At 37.1% G+C, this 17,976-nt stretch overlaps 1 protein-coding gene across 1 annotated transcript in view; it reads left to right on the top strand.

The window, feature by feature from the left end:
• The first annotated feature begins 675 nt into the window (after positions 1–675).
• The window catches only part of LOC129237350 (putative uncharacterized protein DDB_G0291608), a 60,410-nt gene continuing 43,109 nt past the window's right edge, over positions 676–17,976 (top strand). The window contains exons 1-2 of the mRNA XM_054872034.1: positions 676–1,260; positions 17,203–17,286. Of these exons, the coding sequence (XP_054728009.1) occupies positions 1,191–1,260; positions 17,203–17,286 (154 nt within the window). The 5' untranslated portion in view covers positions 676–1,190. The remainder of the gene's footprint in view (positions 1,261–17,202; positions 17,287–17,976) is intronic.

Raw genomic sequence — 17,976 nt, 5'->3', positions numbered from 1 at the left:
CTTGCTCTCCATAGCCTTCCAACACTTTAAAGCGCTAAAGTTTTGGGAACTACATAAGTAGTATAATATTTGTATAGGAGAAACTTTGGGAATGAAAAGAATAAAATAATAAGCGATATTTTAAAAACCACGAATATTTAGTGAAGTGATTCTCTTATTGCACTAAATAAACTAAGAGTAAACTAGTGAACAAATTGCACAACGAATGTAAGTAAAATATTTTTAAATTCGTTGCGAATGCCGCTCCGTTGCCTTCCTGCCATAAACCTGCAAATTATTCTGTTGGAAAATGACTTTGAAGCAAACTTGGAGGAAAATATAATAATTACCACTTGTTTGACGTCAGCCACACTCATTGCAATAACCAGCCAATTGTGAGAATTTATGAGATTTAATATCTCAAAATAAGTAAGAAGTAAACACAGCCACGATGCATGGGGGCCTAAAGCAAGCCATGCGAAGAGAGCGCATCGAAAGCAAAAACAAATGATATGCAAAGTGGCCAATACCTTTGGGTCAGCGTTGCGCTTAATAGCCGCTGTGAAAGTGTAGTTGTGTGTGTGGAAGTGTGTATATATGTATATGTGCGAATGTAAAATAAAATAGAAAATTTTAAAATAATATTGTCGCCGTTCCAATTGATTCGCGCTGCCAATACACGCCATGAGGGTTTTCGCGGCAGTGTGATGCGCACACGCGTTCAAAAATTCGAATACGAAAAATGCTTAAAAAGTTTATTAAGTTGCAAAAGTGCCTGACGACAGTTTGGTAATTAACGGCTGGATGGGAAATTTTTCGTATAAAAATTCTGCAAAATTTAAAGCTAATTTAAGCAAATAAGAATTGAACTTCTACGTTATTTTTTTGTTGCTGATTTGTAATAAAAAACCGTCGAAAATTGCATTTGAAAACAAACGAAAATCGGCAGTGTTAAGCGTTAATTATGTGCGACCGGATTTTATTGGGTGGAAAGTGTAGATGATTTTTAAAATTTTTTTATATTTAGGTTGTGTAAACAAATATTTGCGAGAGATTAAATTTTGTAAACAAACATTTGCTTTGTTTAGCCAGAGAACTCTTTATTGATTACAAATGACTATAAAATACCTATTTGAGTATTTTCTTTCTTAACAACTCTGAACAAGCGAAATATAGGGAGTGTGTGTGTGCGATTCCTTTCGCATACTTTTATGATGTGCGATTCGTCTAATGACTTTTTGCAGCAGCAGCAGCCGCCAGTGATGATTGCGAATAAGACAGGTATGTGAAAACGGGAGAGTATAAAAATAAATATCAAAATAGAAAAATTAATAATAGAAAAAAAAACAGAATATGAAAATAAAAGAAAAAATGTGCCACTTGGATAAGATTCGGATTGAAGGACTCGCCTATTCCATAGACTAAGAGCTCTGTTAGTCAAGACTTGTGCTTAACTTAGGTAGGTAAGTAGGTTTGGCAGCCGTTGTGAGCCGCAGGGGCTGGTCTACATTTCCCCTTCCAGATTGAACCATCCTGAGCTTTGAACGAAGCGTAAAAGGTTGGTGATACCTAAAGTGTATAGATTATCCATATTATTTAAGAAATAGAATCTTAAATATCGGTTCCTGCTTCTAGCTGGGGCCGGACACGTGCAAAAAAGGTGTTGAACTGTTTCCAATTCCTCCTCATTAATATAGCCGCAGAAAGAAGTCATGCGTGTAAACGTCTAATCTCCTTGCGTGATTTCTTAGGAGACAATGCCCCGTGAGGACCCCTACTAAGGTCCTCATTTGATGTCTACTCAATTCTATAATATTCTTGGATAGACGTAAATTTAGCCTTGGTCATGTTTGCCTAGCAATTTCACAGGTATTGGCTCTAATCCACCTTTGATTTAGAAATTGATTAGTGCGTCCATAACAAGAAACTTACAAGTTGCGAGAGGTACCCCCATGAAATTATTTATGTTTGGCATACAGGTACCTTCCTTTGCAAGTTGGTCAGCCCTACCGTTCCCTGGTATATTTCTGTGACCTGGAACCCAACATGAGATAATACCATACTGATTAGCCATCTCATTAAGAGATTGGCGACAATGTAAGACACTCCTTGATTTTATTTGGAATGCATCCAGAGCCCGTGGAGCAGCTTGGCTGTCTGATAACTTTCGACGATATTCTGTTTGTCTTTGATCATATTAGGGCTTCATGAATAGAGTTTATTTCTGCTTGCAAAACACTACAGTGATCCGGTAGTTTAAAAGAGTAACTGATAAAAAGCTCTTCGCAATATAACCCTGATCCTACACCGGCATCCGTGTAGATCTTAACGGATGTGCTGGGTGATGAATCTTCTTCAAGCCCATGCAGTTTAGAAGGGATTTTCATTGAGAAATTCCTTTGGAAGCAGTGCTCCTACTCAGTGATAATCACTATCATTACGTATATCCGTATAGGAGTTTAAGATAGTTGAATGCCCAAGTGTGAAATTCAACCACTGTGAGCTCGCTTTGAGCGTTAAAGCGGAACAGGTCTCTGAATATCAAAACGCAGAAGGCATTAAGGGGTGGCAGAAGTAGCATAATGTCCAAATCCATGGACGCGCGATTTTCATGACGTCACATATTGCTAGTTCCGCTTATCTCTGCACCTTACTCAATAAATTAGAATAGGCCTTTTTCTGCATAGCTCACCACCAGATAACATTTCCATGTAGAATAATGGGCCTGACAACTGCAGTATTACGCCATGAGCAACCTTAGGCTTAATTCCCCAGGGATTCCCTAAAGCTCTCTTACAGCATCAAAAAGCTGGCTAAGATGTTTGACTTACAAGTCAATTACCCAATAGTCTCAAGTACTGGGTTTCTTCCGAAATCACAAGAGCCTCCCCTTTGAGTATAATTGGACTTAGCTGAGGAATTCTATGTTTCCTAGTGAACAATATGAGTTGGGTTTGCCTGGGTTGACTCCTAGACCACACTTTTCTTCCCACGTAGAAAGTATATCTAGAGCATTTTGTATTACGCCTTTTAATGTAGATACAAATTTATTAGATACCGCATCAACATCATCGGCGTCAACTATCACCTCGCGAACCACCGATTCTAGTATTAACAGAAGTTTATTCACAATAAAAACGGTGAGAGGCCTTCGCCTTGCGGCGTACCTCTACTCACCAATCTCCTGAGTACCGATTCTCCTTGATTCGTTTAACTTACTTCTCTAATAAGCATAGAAGTCGTTATGCTGAAAACAGTAACCGACGTACGTAGTCCCTCACGGCTCTCAATTTACGTAAAATACATAGCTTAGAAATTAAAAACCTACACCTCTGTTTGTTTTTTAAGTTAAGTGGAGTTTAAGCTAACCGTGATGCTGGTATGGTAGGCTGGTCTAAGTTATGTACAATTATGTTTAAGTCTTGGCTAACAGAGCTCTAAGATAATATGATATGAAATTCCTTCGGCAGACAAAGCTCGTTTCTTATTCTAGCATACAAACTGAGCGTGAACAGATGGCGGGTTAAAATGAGGTTACACTAGTTAGGGCGGCTCAAAAAACATGACACATTTTTTCTTCTTGTTGTTATCCCTAAGAACGACTGCAGGAAGACTGAAAACCGCAAACGAACTTTCATACAACACATATAGACATAGTTCAATATACCGGAACAATATAGTAAATATGGACTATACGGTTCTGGTTTTTAAAGGGGGAAAAAGGTTAAGAATTATTATCGAAAAAAAGGATATCATAAAGGTTTTAGCTTCAAACGCAACACCTAACTTTTATACGGACGGGACATATTCAATAAAACGTAGAATAATAGAATAAAATTTATTTTGTCGCTTTCAATATAGGCTCCATTCGAAGCAATACACATATGCCAACGATTACACTAGTCATCAAAACATCTTTTAAACGCATTTGAAGAGGCCTTCTTCAGCTCCTTAAGCGAATTATCCTAAATGGACTTTATCGATTCAAAGCGGCGCTCGCAGAGTGGCAATTTAAGTTTCGGGAAAGGAAAAAGTCACAGGGAGTTAAATCCCGTGAATACGATAGTTCGATAATATTTGTCGAGTTTTTAGCCAAAAAGTGTTCATAATATAAGCCTTGTGAGTCGGTGCGTTAACATGGTGCAAGATCCATGATTTTTTTTCCACAAATTGGGCCGTTTCCTACGCACATTCTCTCTCAAACGTCGCATAACTTCCGAATAATATTCCTCATTCACCGTAAAACCTTTTGGAATGAATTCCGAGTGCACAGTATCAGGATAATCAAAGAAAACGAGTAGAATAACTTTCACTTTTTTTTTGGGTTTCGGCTCATGTGGCGCCATTCAGCCGCCTGTTGGCTGGTTTGCATGTCAACCTCATATACCCATGTCTCATCTTCAGTTAGGAACGTTGGGCCCGAATTTACTTGCTCAAAGCATGTCTTCAGCCACCTTCTCTCGATGAAATTTTTTGAAATAAAAATTCAACTCTCTTGGAAAGAGTGGAGCAGCCACGCGTCTCATGCCCAATAGGCGAATTGGTTCGTGAGACACGCTAAGATCACGAGCTACCTCCCTCAAACTTAGATGATGGTATGCCAGCATCATTTCCTTGACTTTGTCGACGTTTTCATCCGTTAATGGACGTCCAGATCAGGGCAAATTTTCCACGACTTCTCGGCCCTCTGCAAAAGCCTTATACCACTCGTAGACCCGTGTTTTTGATAAAGCATACTCGCCATAGACTTTCTGCAATATTTTCAACGATACGGCAAACGAAATCCCGTTCAAAACACAAAATCACAAAATTTAAGACAAATTCTTTGTTCGATATTTTTATCCATAGTGAAAATCGCAGAGCACAGCTGCGGTATGCCAAAATCAAGATAATTTACAGATCACGCTCAAACTCTGCGACACTATAGAAAACAGAATGTACTATACAGAGTTAGAAATGAGGAAGCCATACAAGCTTCCAGATCACTGCAGTGAATTCTAGGCTGAGGATTTCGTAGTTGAAAAGGCAGTAGACCTAGCTTGTGATACTTCTGTGACCAACTCCAAAGTTAACTTTTACATAGAGACTCAGGCAGCCATTAAGGCAGTTACATCGTTTAGTATAAAGCACAAAATCGTCCTTAAGAGCACGAAGGCTGTTATAAACTACATTTCTATTGGTTTACGGGCCATAAGTGCATTGAAGGCGATGAGATGGTAGACGATATAGCGAAAAACGGGGTCCCTCTATCCTCGTATTTTCTTAACGAAATACAAAAATAAACAGGAACATTATACAACGAATTAGACGAAAAGATGATCAGAGAATTCAAGACAAATCGGCAGAGCTTGTCCACTAGCAGAAATGCCAAGATGATGTAATGTAGGGAATCAGGAAATGTAGGGAGCGGAGCTCAAGAGAAACTGTAGCATATCCTTTGTGTATGTCCTGTGTTATTTAAAACCCGTTTAAAATATAGGGGTGGGGTTGGCACCACTGTTTGATGGATTGGAAAACATCTTAGCAGTAAGTTGGAAATGTCTACTTAAATTCGCAATAGAAACAGGCACCACGCGGGTAAAAAGGCGCAACTAATAATAATTCCATCTGGTACCGCCAGGAAAAAAAACAATTCCTGTAAATTTGGTATAAAGGTTTGCAAATCGATATGTCTCCTTTAGCTCTCTTCAAAAAAGTCCAAAAAATTATGCCACAGTACAAAAAAAAACTTTTTTTGAATTGAGCTAAACTGGCTGAGAAGTAAATTTAGTCATACTTTTTGAAAATGAAGTTTCGAAGTGGTGTCCATAGCCTACTACAACAGAAAATTCTAGTGCAAAAAAGAGAGTTTAATTCTCGGAAAAACTGGAATTTCCCCATATGCTACGCATTGCACCTCTTTTATCAAGAACTCATTTGACCTATGTTTTTCAAAGCAGATGAGGCAAATTTATTTTGAGTAGAGTAATATGGGGAGAACCAGCCTAAAAATCAAAGCAAATCGATTAAACAGAGTTCAATGCGTATCTATGTGGTATTACTGATTTTGGCAGATAAAATAAATTCAAACCCATATATCGAATTATTATTATTTTTTTAACATTTTATGTATGTGTACTATATGCCGATCTCAGGTCGTTTTTTGAACGAAGTATATGGGAGGCCTACATGGAAAGCTACAGGGTGGCGCACGAATCGTGCTACAAAAACAAAACGTAATAACTTTTTTTCTAATCAATGTATTTAACTTTTTGTTTTTTTATTGTATAGATAATTCAATTTTATTTTATGTAACTAATTAGTTTTGAAAATAATAGAACGTAAATGACCTCCATGCTCATTCACGCATACGCGACACCTGATGAGAAAATTGTTCATTGCGCACTGAAGGGTTGAAGTCGCGATCGCCTCAATTATTGTTGTGATGGACTGCTTCAATTCAGTCAAATTACTTGGTTTTGCTTTATACACCTCTTGTTTGAGATAACCCCATAAAAAAAATCTGGTGCAGTGAGGTCAGGTGACCTTGGGGGCCAGCGGAAAGTGGAATTTCTGGATATCAATTTATTTCTAAATTTTCGTTAGAGCTCCTCCATAACCGGTCTGGCTATATGTGCAGTTGCTCCATCTTGCTGGAACCAAATGCTGTTAAAAGGGATACGTCTTCGCCGCAGTTCTGTTACACCGTTTTCTTCGAAGAAGTATGGCCCGACAATGCACCTTGATGAAACTGCGCACCACACTGTGACTCGTTCTGGCTGCAGTTCCATCTCATGGAGTATTTGCGGATTTGATTGACTCCATATACGGCAATTTTGCTTGTTTACATTGCCGTTTAGATCAAAATGGGCCTCATCAGACATAATTTTATGAAGTTGTTGTCTTCTTCGGCCATTTCAATAATTTTTTGGCAAAATTCCAGGCGAATAGGCAAATCCAGAGGGTTTAATTTGCTTGTGATTTGAACTTTGTACGGAAACAAGTTTAAGTCATCATGAACTATCCGCTGCAATGACCGTCTGCTAACTCCAATTTGCGCCGACAAGTTACGAGTCGAAACTCTTGGATTTGCCTGAATTGACGATGCTACAGCCGCGATTGTGGCTTCGACCCGAACATGGGGATCTCGATGGTACGGTCTGCGTGCGATGCTTCCAGATTCAGCAAACATGTTCACCAGCCTCATAATGGTCCATCTGCTCGGGGGAGTGCCGCCAAACTCCCGCCTAAATTCCCTTTGGACGGAAATGATGGACTGCAAAGCATGGTACCGTTGCACTATTAAAATCCTCTTTTCGGTATTCCAAGCCTCCATTTTTTGTAAATCTAAATACTAATCTGCAAAATAAAAAAAAGCCGATTACAAGGAAAAAAAGTTATTACGTTTTGTTTTTGTAGCACGATTCGTGCGCCACCCTGTATTATGTCTAAAACTCGTGTTACTGAAAAAAAAGAATGTTCCTCGTTTTGATGTTAAAGATTATAGCGGGCTTCGAGGCCCATTGACAAAATAGTACCCATTCGGCATTTGTATGAAAAATTGTATGCACATCTACTCTATTTGTTTGCACCTTACGAGAACGTAACTCTAGATGAATTTCTAGTCTCATTCAAAGATAGATGATCATTTATGGTGTACATGCAAATTAAACTGCATAAATATGGAGCGTGGGTAGCCCATTTTCCAAATTAGCTTGGGAAAAGCGTCGATAAACTGCTCGATATTATTGCATACTACAACAGAACGAAGCGAGTTGTAGTTACAAGTGATCAATTGTTAGAAACTTAATGTTGTAAAAGACAAACTAACCGAATGTCCGCGTCAACTTGGAATTGATAATGATGATGATGATAGGAATTCGTCCAATGACTTATAAGAAAAAGATCTACTGGGAATCGTCGAAATACGTTCGAGCACTGTTCGGTATGCGGAATTGTAGTGTGCCTTCAGCATCAGACCAGAATTTTGCCAAAAACACGCCCAATAAGCTTTAAAGAAGTTGTTTCTAGTTTTTTGAATATCGGCACTTTTAATTCGAATAACTTTAAAAACAATGAATTCGTTATTTTTTAAATTATATCTTCTAATATTTGAATTGAAATATATAAGTGGTCATTTTGTGTCCTTAACTGATAATGTCCAAATTTTTTTTATCGATTTACAAGGGTAAAAATTATGCAAACATGTGCAAGAAAATGAACCAAGATAATCTTTTACTTTTTTGGCGACTACTATTCGGGAGTGCGACGGCTCAAATCTCCGTGCATGAAACAGCCAAATGGTAGAAACAATTTTCTCTAAGAGCGGTTGCCCCTCGTCAGGCAATGGCAAACCTTCGAATGTATTTCTGCCATCAAAATGCTCTTCATAAAAAACCATTTGCCGTTTGGAGTCGGCTGAAAACTGTAGGTCCCACACCACACACTGTACGATTAACTGCTGCAAAACTACAGGAACTGTAGGTTAAACTGCATGCCGCATACCTCTTCTCAATCGCTTCACATTCTACCTTCAAGGCTGACGAAGCAAATGGCAATAAAAGGAAAAAAGGAGAAAATGTTGTGATCCTGCACATTTCAATGAGTCCTGCCTATTTCATATTGATTTTTCAGGAACTATACAGTAATTTCCAGTGTTTTCAAGTTTCCATTCGCAGTTAACAAAGTCAAGAACAATCGCTATGTATGTCTGCTTTGAAACTTATAGGACCTCATAGCTTTCTCTATACACCCCGTTGCATAATTATAAGAGCACTATAATTTTATTTATATTTTTTATTGTGTCCTATAGAAAATATTATTACATGCCCTGCTTGCACATGCGGGTTAAGAGAAACAAGATCACATTACAATCAACAAATACAGCAACATTTGTGTTAGGCAAGGAAAGAGTAGGCAAATACAATTGTTGCAAAATTTAAAAAAACCATAGTACAATTATTCAAAAATGCATACGTTTGAAGGTGGTTTGACATAATTTTGATATAAAAGTGAAGCCAACTCCAAAACTTACCGCTGACCACAAAATAAAAAAACTTAAAAAAATGGGTAACTTTTCTAAATTTTATCAATTTTTTTTAAGGTTAAGAAATTTAACTTAGACGATCCAGATGGATTTAGTAAGTATTGGAGAGATTTGCGTTTAGAGGTAAGATATTTTGGTAGCAGTGGATCTCTCATGATGTGGGGAGTTGTGGGTACACAAGGAAATATCCAAATTCTTTTCTCATCAACACACACGATTTCCAAAGTGTACATAAGCTTATTTTCGGCTAAATTAATGTCATTTTTCAATGTGCATTTTGGCAAAAATTTTCCAGCAAGATGATGCTGAATGCTATTATTCTCATCGCCCTTTGAGTTGGTTTGCTGAGTAATGCACTTCCTTTCTTGAGTGGCCATCAATTTCTCCAGATCTCATCTTCACGGAGAACGTGTGGGGTGCATTCGTTCGAGCAGCTTAAGGAAGAAATAAGCAGAACTCTAAAATGTATGAATTGAAAGATGTGCTTCTTCATTCATAGGAATACCACACATTACTAGGGAAAACAAATGAAAAATATTTTAAAAGAATTCCCAAAGTGCGTTTATAATTTTTCAACAGTTCTATTTGTCTCTCTCTTCTTGCTTAATACATGCAAATGATGTTGTTTTTGTAGCTTGTTATGTGAACGTTTGCAAATAGTGCATGTAAATATATTTGCAAATATTAGTGTCGTAAAAGCATAACATATAAAAGGCAATCCTCGTATAGGTCAATACCCTAAGCTAACAAATATAAAACTCAATCAAAACTGTCCTAATGCCGCTAATACTGCTAATAGAGTGGTTCTATCCCCAATCTCTCCTGCTTAGTATTGACCGCTGCCATCATTTAAATCACTTTAGCGTCACTGCCAATAGGGAGATTCTAGAATTTGTTTTTTTATGCAAAAATTTCAATGCCGTCCACACTTACGGACACTTGTTTTTTTTTGCCAAAAATTAAAAACAAAAAATTAAATGAAATAAAAACACTCATCAATTAGCATTTCAAATCACTCAGCAAAGCTCTCGTAGATGAGTGGCATTAGCCACAATTGACGAAATAAATTTAAATCATGTAGAAGTCAGTGCCAACAAATATAACACTGCATTAAATATGATGAGAAAAAATATCATAAACCAAATCACAACGGAATGCCAACAGTTTACAATTATCGTGTTTATTTACACTAGCTAGACCCATAAGCACACATAAGAAAGTACCCTGTAGGAAAAATTTGAGCTAGTGTTAACAATTTTTAGTTCTATCATGGTATTATTTGGGTTATTGCAAACCAAAATGCGAGTAATGACATTTGTGCTTCAGAGTTTTAAATGTGAAAATTAATACGAGAATTCGTCGTCTATGGAATTTACTACAGACAACAGAGAAATGTTATCCTTGCCCAAATGTTGTCTCTGTCCAATTAGATTTAAATAGGTCAATAACCAAAATTTTTTATATACAGAACAAACAAATTGTAACATTTTTATAAAAATTGTGCTACAACAATTTATTTAATCATATAATAAAGAAGAAGATTTAAAGAGGGTTACCCACTAATATCCTTTATAGAGTTTGTGTGTAAAAGGTAACGAGGACATTTTTTTCTTAAAGTTGCTGTGTACCGATTTTTTAGTGAACGTCGATCGAGTGACTCGGGGCAGGCTCAAAGTTCACGGAACTGTCGAATAGCTCTATGCAAAATCTTGTCATTGATGTGGTTTATCAGTCACCGCAACGCTAACGTAAAACCGTACAGATACGTTTTCTTACCCTCACGGTTCCAACAGACTTTTTCCTATTCCCAAACGCACAATCCTAACTTAAAAGGCACCACCATGGGACCCTAAATGTCGACAAAGAAGCTTTCACGCGTACTCTTACGAATCTTCCGTAATACAGAAAAGCTTCGAGTTATGGAAAAGCCCCAGACAAAATTGCGGCGACGCTCAAGGGATGTATGCATTAAGTGTTTTCTTAGCTGTATGAGATCTAACCATATCGATTACTATGGTTTGACAGCTGACAATTGCAAACTGTGTTGACATTCCTATTCAGAAAGGTTTGGCGAATGCTGACAATATTGATATTGTCGGTCGGAACAACTGCACCGTATGTTCAGTGCACTCCAGTTTGTAGACATACAAAGAGTCCTCGCATCTTGGACAATACTTCACTGTTGGCAACCGTGAATTTGCTGCGGTGAAATACTTTGTTTATCTAGATACCAGCATTAACAGCCAAACGTTGTCAGCTTAGAGATTAAACGACAGGTGTTACTTTGGGTGCTACTTTGGGCTTAGTAGGAAGGAAATTGAGAAGTAGAACCCTCTCTCAAGAAACGAAAACAACGCTGTGCGCCATAAGCCTAATCATGCCCGTCCTTGTATACGGCGCAGTAGCTTGGACGATGACGACAACTGATGAGAGAGCGCACGGAGTTCGAGAGAAAAATTCTCTGAAAAATCTTTGGTCCTCTTCGCGTAGGTGAGAGTGAGTTCCGTATCCGACGGTACTGCGAGCTGTATGAGCTATACCGAGATGTGGACATAGTGAAGAGTATTAAAATGTTGCGCTGGCGTGGTCATGCCTCGAGAACGAATTAAAGTTTTCCAGCATGGCAGTCCTTCGAGTGGGAACCTTCTGGTGGATGCCGACGAAAAAGAAGACCTAATCTATAATATGTTGCGAAGACCAAATGAGGCATAACCTGGTAGCACTCGGTGCCACCAATTGGCGCCAGCAAGCAGCGAACCGAACTAGATGGCGCAATGTTTTAGATTCGGTCAAAACTGATCATCTAAGTAGTGCCATCTAAGTAAGTAAGGAGGTAGTAAGGTTTGGCAAGTTATCGTAAATCATTTAACGCCAGAGCAACGCTTCCTAATTGTGGAAATTTACTTCGAAACAAATTAGTCTGTTTGCGAAGTTCATAGAACGAAGTGTTGATTTTTTTTGTTGATTGGACTTAACTAGACATATTACTCAGATTTATTGGAAAAAGTGGTCTAAAATTGTGCTGTTCGAGTGAAGTATGTATGTAACTCGTAGACGCAGCGGACATATGCCTGGATATCATGATCTTGAAAGAAATTCTATGAAATTATTATCATTTTAAGTTCTTAAGCTCTTATAAAATATACGGCGCCTCGAAGAATTTTAGGGGTTTTGGCGGTATCAATATAAAACTTCAAAAGTTTTGTAAATCCCCTAAATTTCGTATGCTTATGGCGTGTTTTTGTCTGTTATCGTTATTGCTCTCGTGTGTTGAAATTTTCTACGGAATATTATTGTGGATTTTTTTAGCCATCCATCGAGTTTACTAACCTAATATATTTCACCTTTTTGAAAATAATGACCAAAGTAGCATCCACAAGTATGAAATATTGGATTAAAAAGATAAATTTGATTTGCACTCTTGCCGTTTTTTGCCCGTTTCACAGCATAATTATATATACATATAATATAAAAAATTTTTTTTCGAAAACACATTTTTTTAAATCTTATCATAATCGTTGTAGAGACTGATACATTTTACTAGGAATATTCACAACAACCTTCGATATGTAGGGAAACTGTTTGGGTAATGGTACTCTAAAGAAAATAGCTGCTTACGAGTGGCATGAATGCTTCAAAAGAGATCGTGAGTTCATCAAGCATGATAAACTTAGTGTCAGGCCCTCGACATCGAAAATATCAATGAAGTAAATGAAAAGTTGATCAATAATCGTAAGTTCACCATGAGATAACTGGCAGAGAACTGGAATGATTTTTTTTTGTCAGAAGATCAGGCAGTCATAAGGGCTATTAATAGGGCGTTATGAGACGTTTACGTGAAGCAATACGCCAAAAAAGAAAGGATTTGCGGGAAAACAGTTTGTGGGTTTTGCATCACGATAAAGCATACACATACAAACATACACAGTGCCATCTCTATCCATGAATTTCTGACCAAGAGCGAAACGAATGCCATCCAACAGCCATCGAATTCACCTGCGATTTTTTCCTGTTTGTTCGAATCAAAAAACCACTACGGGGAATGCATTTTAACAGGCGAAAGGAAGTAATGGAAAAATCAAAGGCGGCTCTGATGGTTATACCGAAAAATAAATAGAGTCCCAGAAATGTTTCGAGAGCTGAATAAAAGCTAACATAAATGCTTTGCAGTTGGTGGATGGTATTTTGGAGGCGATAATATTACTTTTGTGGAATAAACTTGTATTTTGAAATATCTGAATATATTCCAGGAACTTTTTAATCAGAGTGGGCTGCAGGCGGGGAAATTGGCATTTCCTAGTGAAATTAACCAATAAACCAATTACGATTCTAAATTTACTAGAAGCGCACCTGTGAATTTTCCTACAGGGTAAATATTCATACTTCCATATTAGAGTACACACAAACACACATTTGCTATCCCAATTTCAAAGCATAAGTGCCTTCCCATACCGCACCAGCTTCCACTATGACACAACAAAGTTTCAGTAATCCACAAATGCTCAATCAACAGCAGCAATTGCTTGACAGCTGCTAGGCACATCAAAGGGGGCGTACGCTATAAGAAGTAATGTGAAGCAAGTGGTTTTTGGCATGCAGCCTACTGGTTCGAAAAGGTCGGGTGGGCAATAGTGGCGACAATAAAGCTGTCGGAGCCAAAAATTCCTCTGAAAAGCAGTGCGAGGAGTGAAGAAGAGTGCACTAAATAATCCTAATATGCCCACAATCACATATTGAGCACCGTAACAGCTCGCCTCCCATTGTGGGCATCTGCTTAGCGCGGTCGAACGGTCATGAAACTAAAATCGCATACAAACAAGTATACATACATTCATATAAACGAGAATGTTTTCGAACATGTTGCGGAAAATTATTAGGGAAGGGGAGGAGACTTGTTTGATAATTTCTGGTGGCGTATGATTTGCAAAACTTTTTAAGTGAGATTCCAATTATTAATTTTGTTACTAGAAGGACCAAGATGGTACGTACTTATCTTAAGTGAATACAAATATTCAATTATCATTTCCAACATTCAATAACGACATTCAACGACATTCAATATTTATTTTTCTCAATTTATAAAAAACTATTTATCACAAAAAATAAAAATAAAAATATTTCCCAGTTTTTAGGAAACCTACCAGACCATTTATCAGAGCATACGTTTTATTATCGAAACATTTCTTCAGGCTTATCTATCTATCTATCGTATCTTCGCGTTATGACGATTTCTTGGTCGTTAGCAGCATCGCCCGCGTGCTATCCCAGGATCCAATTAGCGCGTGGAGGACAATTTTGCTACACTTTCTCGTGGAACCTCCGATATGGTGCCTTATAATAATTCACAGTCATCTTCATAGCCTTCAATATGACGCAGATTCTACTTTTGTTATTCAGATAACACGTAAAGATCTCCATTAGATTTTGCTTTAAGAACCAGCCTGACCTCTCGCAGAGATGGTAAAGAACTCCTTTTTAACTTTCCTAAGAACTCTTCTGTTTTTCGACTTGACGCCGTTGGCTCATAATCTGCATCAAAATTTTACAGTTGCTACTCGGTTTAGCCAAATATGTTATACGACCAGTTTCTCATGATTTCTATAAAATTTAATAACAGCTAAAAATCCATAATATTTGTAGCAAAAACTTTAAGGTCCACGTAAAGAATAGTAATAAAAAAGTTAACCTTTATCAAAAAAATAAAAATAAAATAAAATTAAAAAACCGTACGACCATTAATTCGACCGCAGTAGCCGAATGGGTTTGTGTGCAATTACTATTCGGTAGAGACTATTTCCGGCACTCACCGGGCCACATGAAACTTTAAATAACACTGTGAAACAGCATTTATTGGAGTGCGATAATTCCAAAGCAGGATGAAAGGCCTAGACCCATATAGCATTTTTACTAAAATTTCTTTGCTATGGCCACTTTAAATTTGCAATATTTTGCCTAAGTGTTTTTAGAATAAATGAAAAAAAAGTTAAAATACATATCAGAGAGCTATATGTTGTTCGGTTGGGCATTTTGCGCTACTACTAAATTGTACTATCACTAATTTTTTGGTGGTAGTTAAAATTAGGGTTTCATTATCCCTAAATTTTCAATTCCCTAAATCCGCTTGTTTCATTAATTATTTAGTGCACTATACCCAACTCTGAAGAGGAATAATTTTGTAGAACATATCAGCTCATTAGCTCTCTCACGAAATTGTCGTTTTGGCACCTTTTTAGAAACTCTGAATAAAATGGCACTTTGAAGGTCGCTAGATGGTTAAAATTTTATAGAAAATTATTTGCTATAAAATTTCAGTAGGGGTTCCCTCAGGCAACTACAGTGTACAAACAGATAAGCAATGGAGCGCGTAAAGGTCAAAATAAAATTTGCCATATCTCAAAATCATTTTGCTGTTATACCCCCTTGATCAAGAAGTTCCCGGAATATATTCAGAAAATTCTTGTATTTAGAATTTTATTCTCCAAAAGTGATATTATCGTCTTCAAAGTACTCCCCATAAGCGTTTGATCCAACTCTGGATATATTTCTCTCTCTATTTGCGCGACAGTCGTCATGGTGCAAAATCCGCGAGTTACGGAAGATGGCCGGCCCACCATGTGCTAACTTTCTGACCTTCTGCCAAAAATTCGTGGTGTAAAATGTCGTTGTAATCTATAAAAACCGTGAGCAGCAGAACTGCTCTCGGCCAAAATCGCGTAAGCGGTTATCTCGCCAATTAAGAAGAAGAAGAAACTACATTTGAGACACGTGGAAACTTATAATCAAAAATGATTCCGCATCTGTTTTAACGCATCCATTGTGGGCTAATGGCTCCAGTAATATTTTAGCATCAGGCGAATGAGATGCGGAAAACTTTTAGTTCATACTTCAAAATTTGTTTACAAATATACTTAGATAAGAATTAGATTTCATATACACAATGTCCGCTCGATTGCAAGATTAGAAAACAATCCGCACTGATTTGTATCTTTAGAGATTTAGATTAAGATTCATTCTGAGGCTTCATGTTCTTTTGTGGCCTCTACTCCTCACAGTACCTCATCCAGACCCAGTTCCCTTATTAAACTCGGGATGGAGCTAGGTTCGATTGAGCATATGCGCCTTTTTTCTGGCTGCAGTTGATATCTCAACCTTTTCCACGCTATGGCGCTGCATTTGTATCTTTGAAAGTTATGAATATTTGAATTTAGTGACCGCCCTTATGAATTTTCTGACACTTTGAGATATTTAATACCTAAGCTTTCATTAAATATACTTCTTGTTTCATATTTAAGTCAGAAATCAGGCATGAACGGAGGGCTGACAGCCGAGCCAATTATCGCTATTAGAGAATAACTTCTTCTAGCATTTGGTTTTCAGATCTTCGCATTGGGAATCGAAAATAGAGAAATAGGTCTTAAAGGCATAGATTTAATATTGAAATAATTCACTTTTATTCTAAGCAATCAAAATATGTTGTTACATAGCTTTTTCAGTCTTCTTCGAGATGAGATCACTCCTCATATCGTCCGTGTGATTGCTTGTACTCTATTGTAATTTAAAATAGCATCATGAATTTTTGTCGCCCTTAGTGGTTTAAGACCTACAGCAACTCCTCTTCGTCTTTAATTGGAACGCCCATATAGGCGGGCTCACAACCAGACCATCTCAATTTGACGCGTTTGACAGTCGTGAAATTTAAAAATTAATATCACCGAGTTTTGGCAAGCGTTCAAATGTAGGTATACGAGTGCGAGCTAGCCAGCCAGCCAAATTGACGGCTGAAAGCAACACATAAGCAACAACAACAATAACCACAAAAAGAAGGTATTTGTTGGCACTACTTGGCTTGGTCGATGATGATTGTGTGAATTTTGTAGTTACTGCTGACACTTCTGTTGAGTTGTGCTGCTGGTGCAAGTGTTGTTGTTGTTGTTGGTTATTTATTATGATTGCCGCTGTTGACATCCAAGCATATGGTATTTGTGTGCGCAAGTGTGTATTTTGCTGTTGTGGTCAGCACACAGTTTGTCGCACGAGAGTTTATCAAATAGAAAATTGTTTTTTTTTTTAATAAATGTTCATGATATTTATAATAAATACAAAAAATAGAATGTATATTTTTTAATTTTCTATTGAATGCAATATTTGAAGGATATTTTCAAATAATATTTTCGCTTTTTCCGAATTTAATATTGCAGATAGCCCTCAGGGCACCCCCACCAAACTGGCACATCAATTTTGGTTCTCATATCCGCCACCGGGCGCTGGCGGAGGCTCTTCCAGTGAGTTAAACAATCTATTTAATATTTATGATCGTTTATATATTTTGTTGTTATTTTTGTCCTATTTCATGAAAAACAAAAAAAGTTTATTGAAAAAATTGCATAAAAAATGTTCAAAAATTCATAAATAATTTCTGTTCGCGAAATTTCGTGCCTACTACAATATATTTTTTGTTGTAACGTATTGAGTTTGCTGTAATCACTAAATGTTTATTTTTGTCCAAATCATATTCGTATTTGTATTTATATATGTATTTACATAATTTCTACTCACATACTCGTGTATTGGTGTTGTATTGTATTTGTATTTTGTATTTGTGATTTTGGACATGTGAAAATTGTCGTGCAAGTGCAATGGATTGGAAAAAAGCAGAAATTACTAATAAAAATCATTAATTAACAATTAAAAATATTTAATAAAAAATTGTATTTAAACATATTTTATGATAATCATATTTTTTAGTTTTGTCTAATATATAACTGTATTATTTTTGCGATTTTTATAAATTACGTTATATTATATTCAATAAAAATTGTCCAGCTTGCTATTGTATCATTCTAACGTACCATTGTACCATTCATCGCATTCATACACTTTTATCGCCAAAACCTCTAACTCAAAGTCGGGGAAATTTTTCGTGTGAAGCTAATTCGTAAGTGACAGTAGTGAGATTGCTGCCCAGAGCCCTT

The sequence above is a fragment of the Anastrepha obliqua genome, chromosome 2, assembly GCF_027943255.1.
Source record: "Anastrepha obliqua isolate idAnaObli1 chromosome 2, idAnaObli1_1.0, whole genome shotgun sequence".
Classification (NCBI taxonomy): Eukaryota; Metazoa; Arthropoda; class Insecta; order Diptera; family Tephritidae; genus Anastrepha; species Anastrepha obliqua.
The sequence above is the reverse complement of the archived record's forward strand: the minus strand, read 5'-3'. Positions and strand labels throughout refer to the sequence as shown.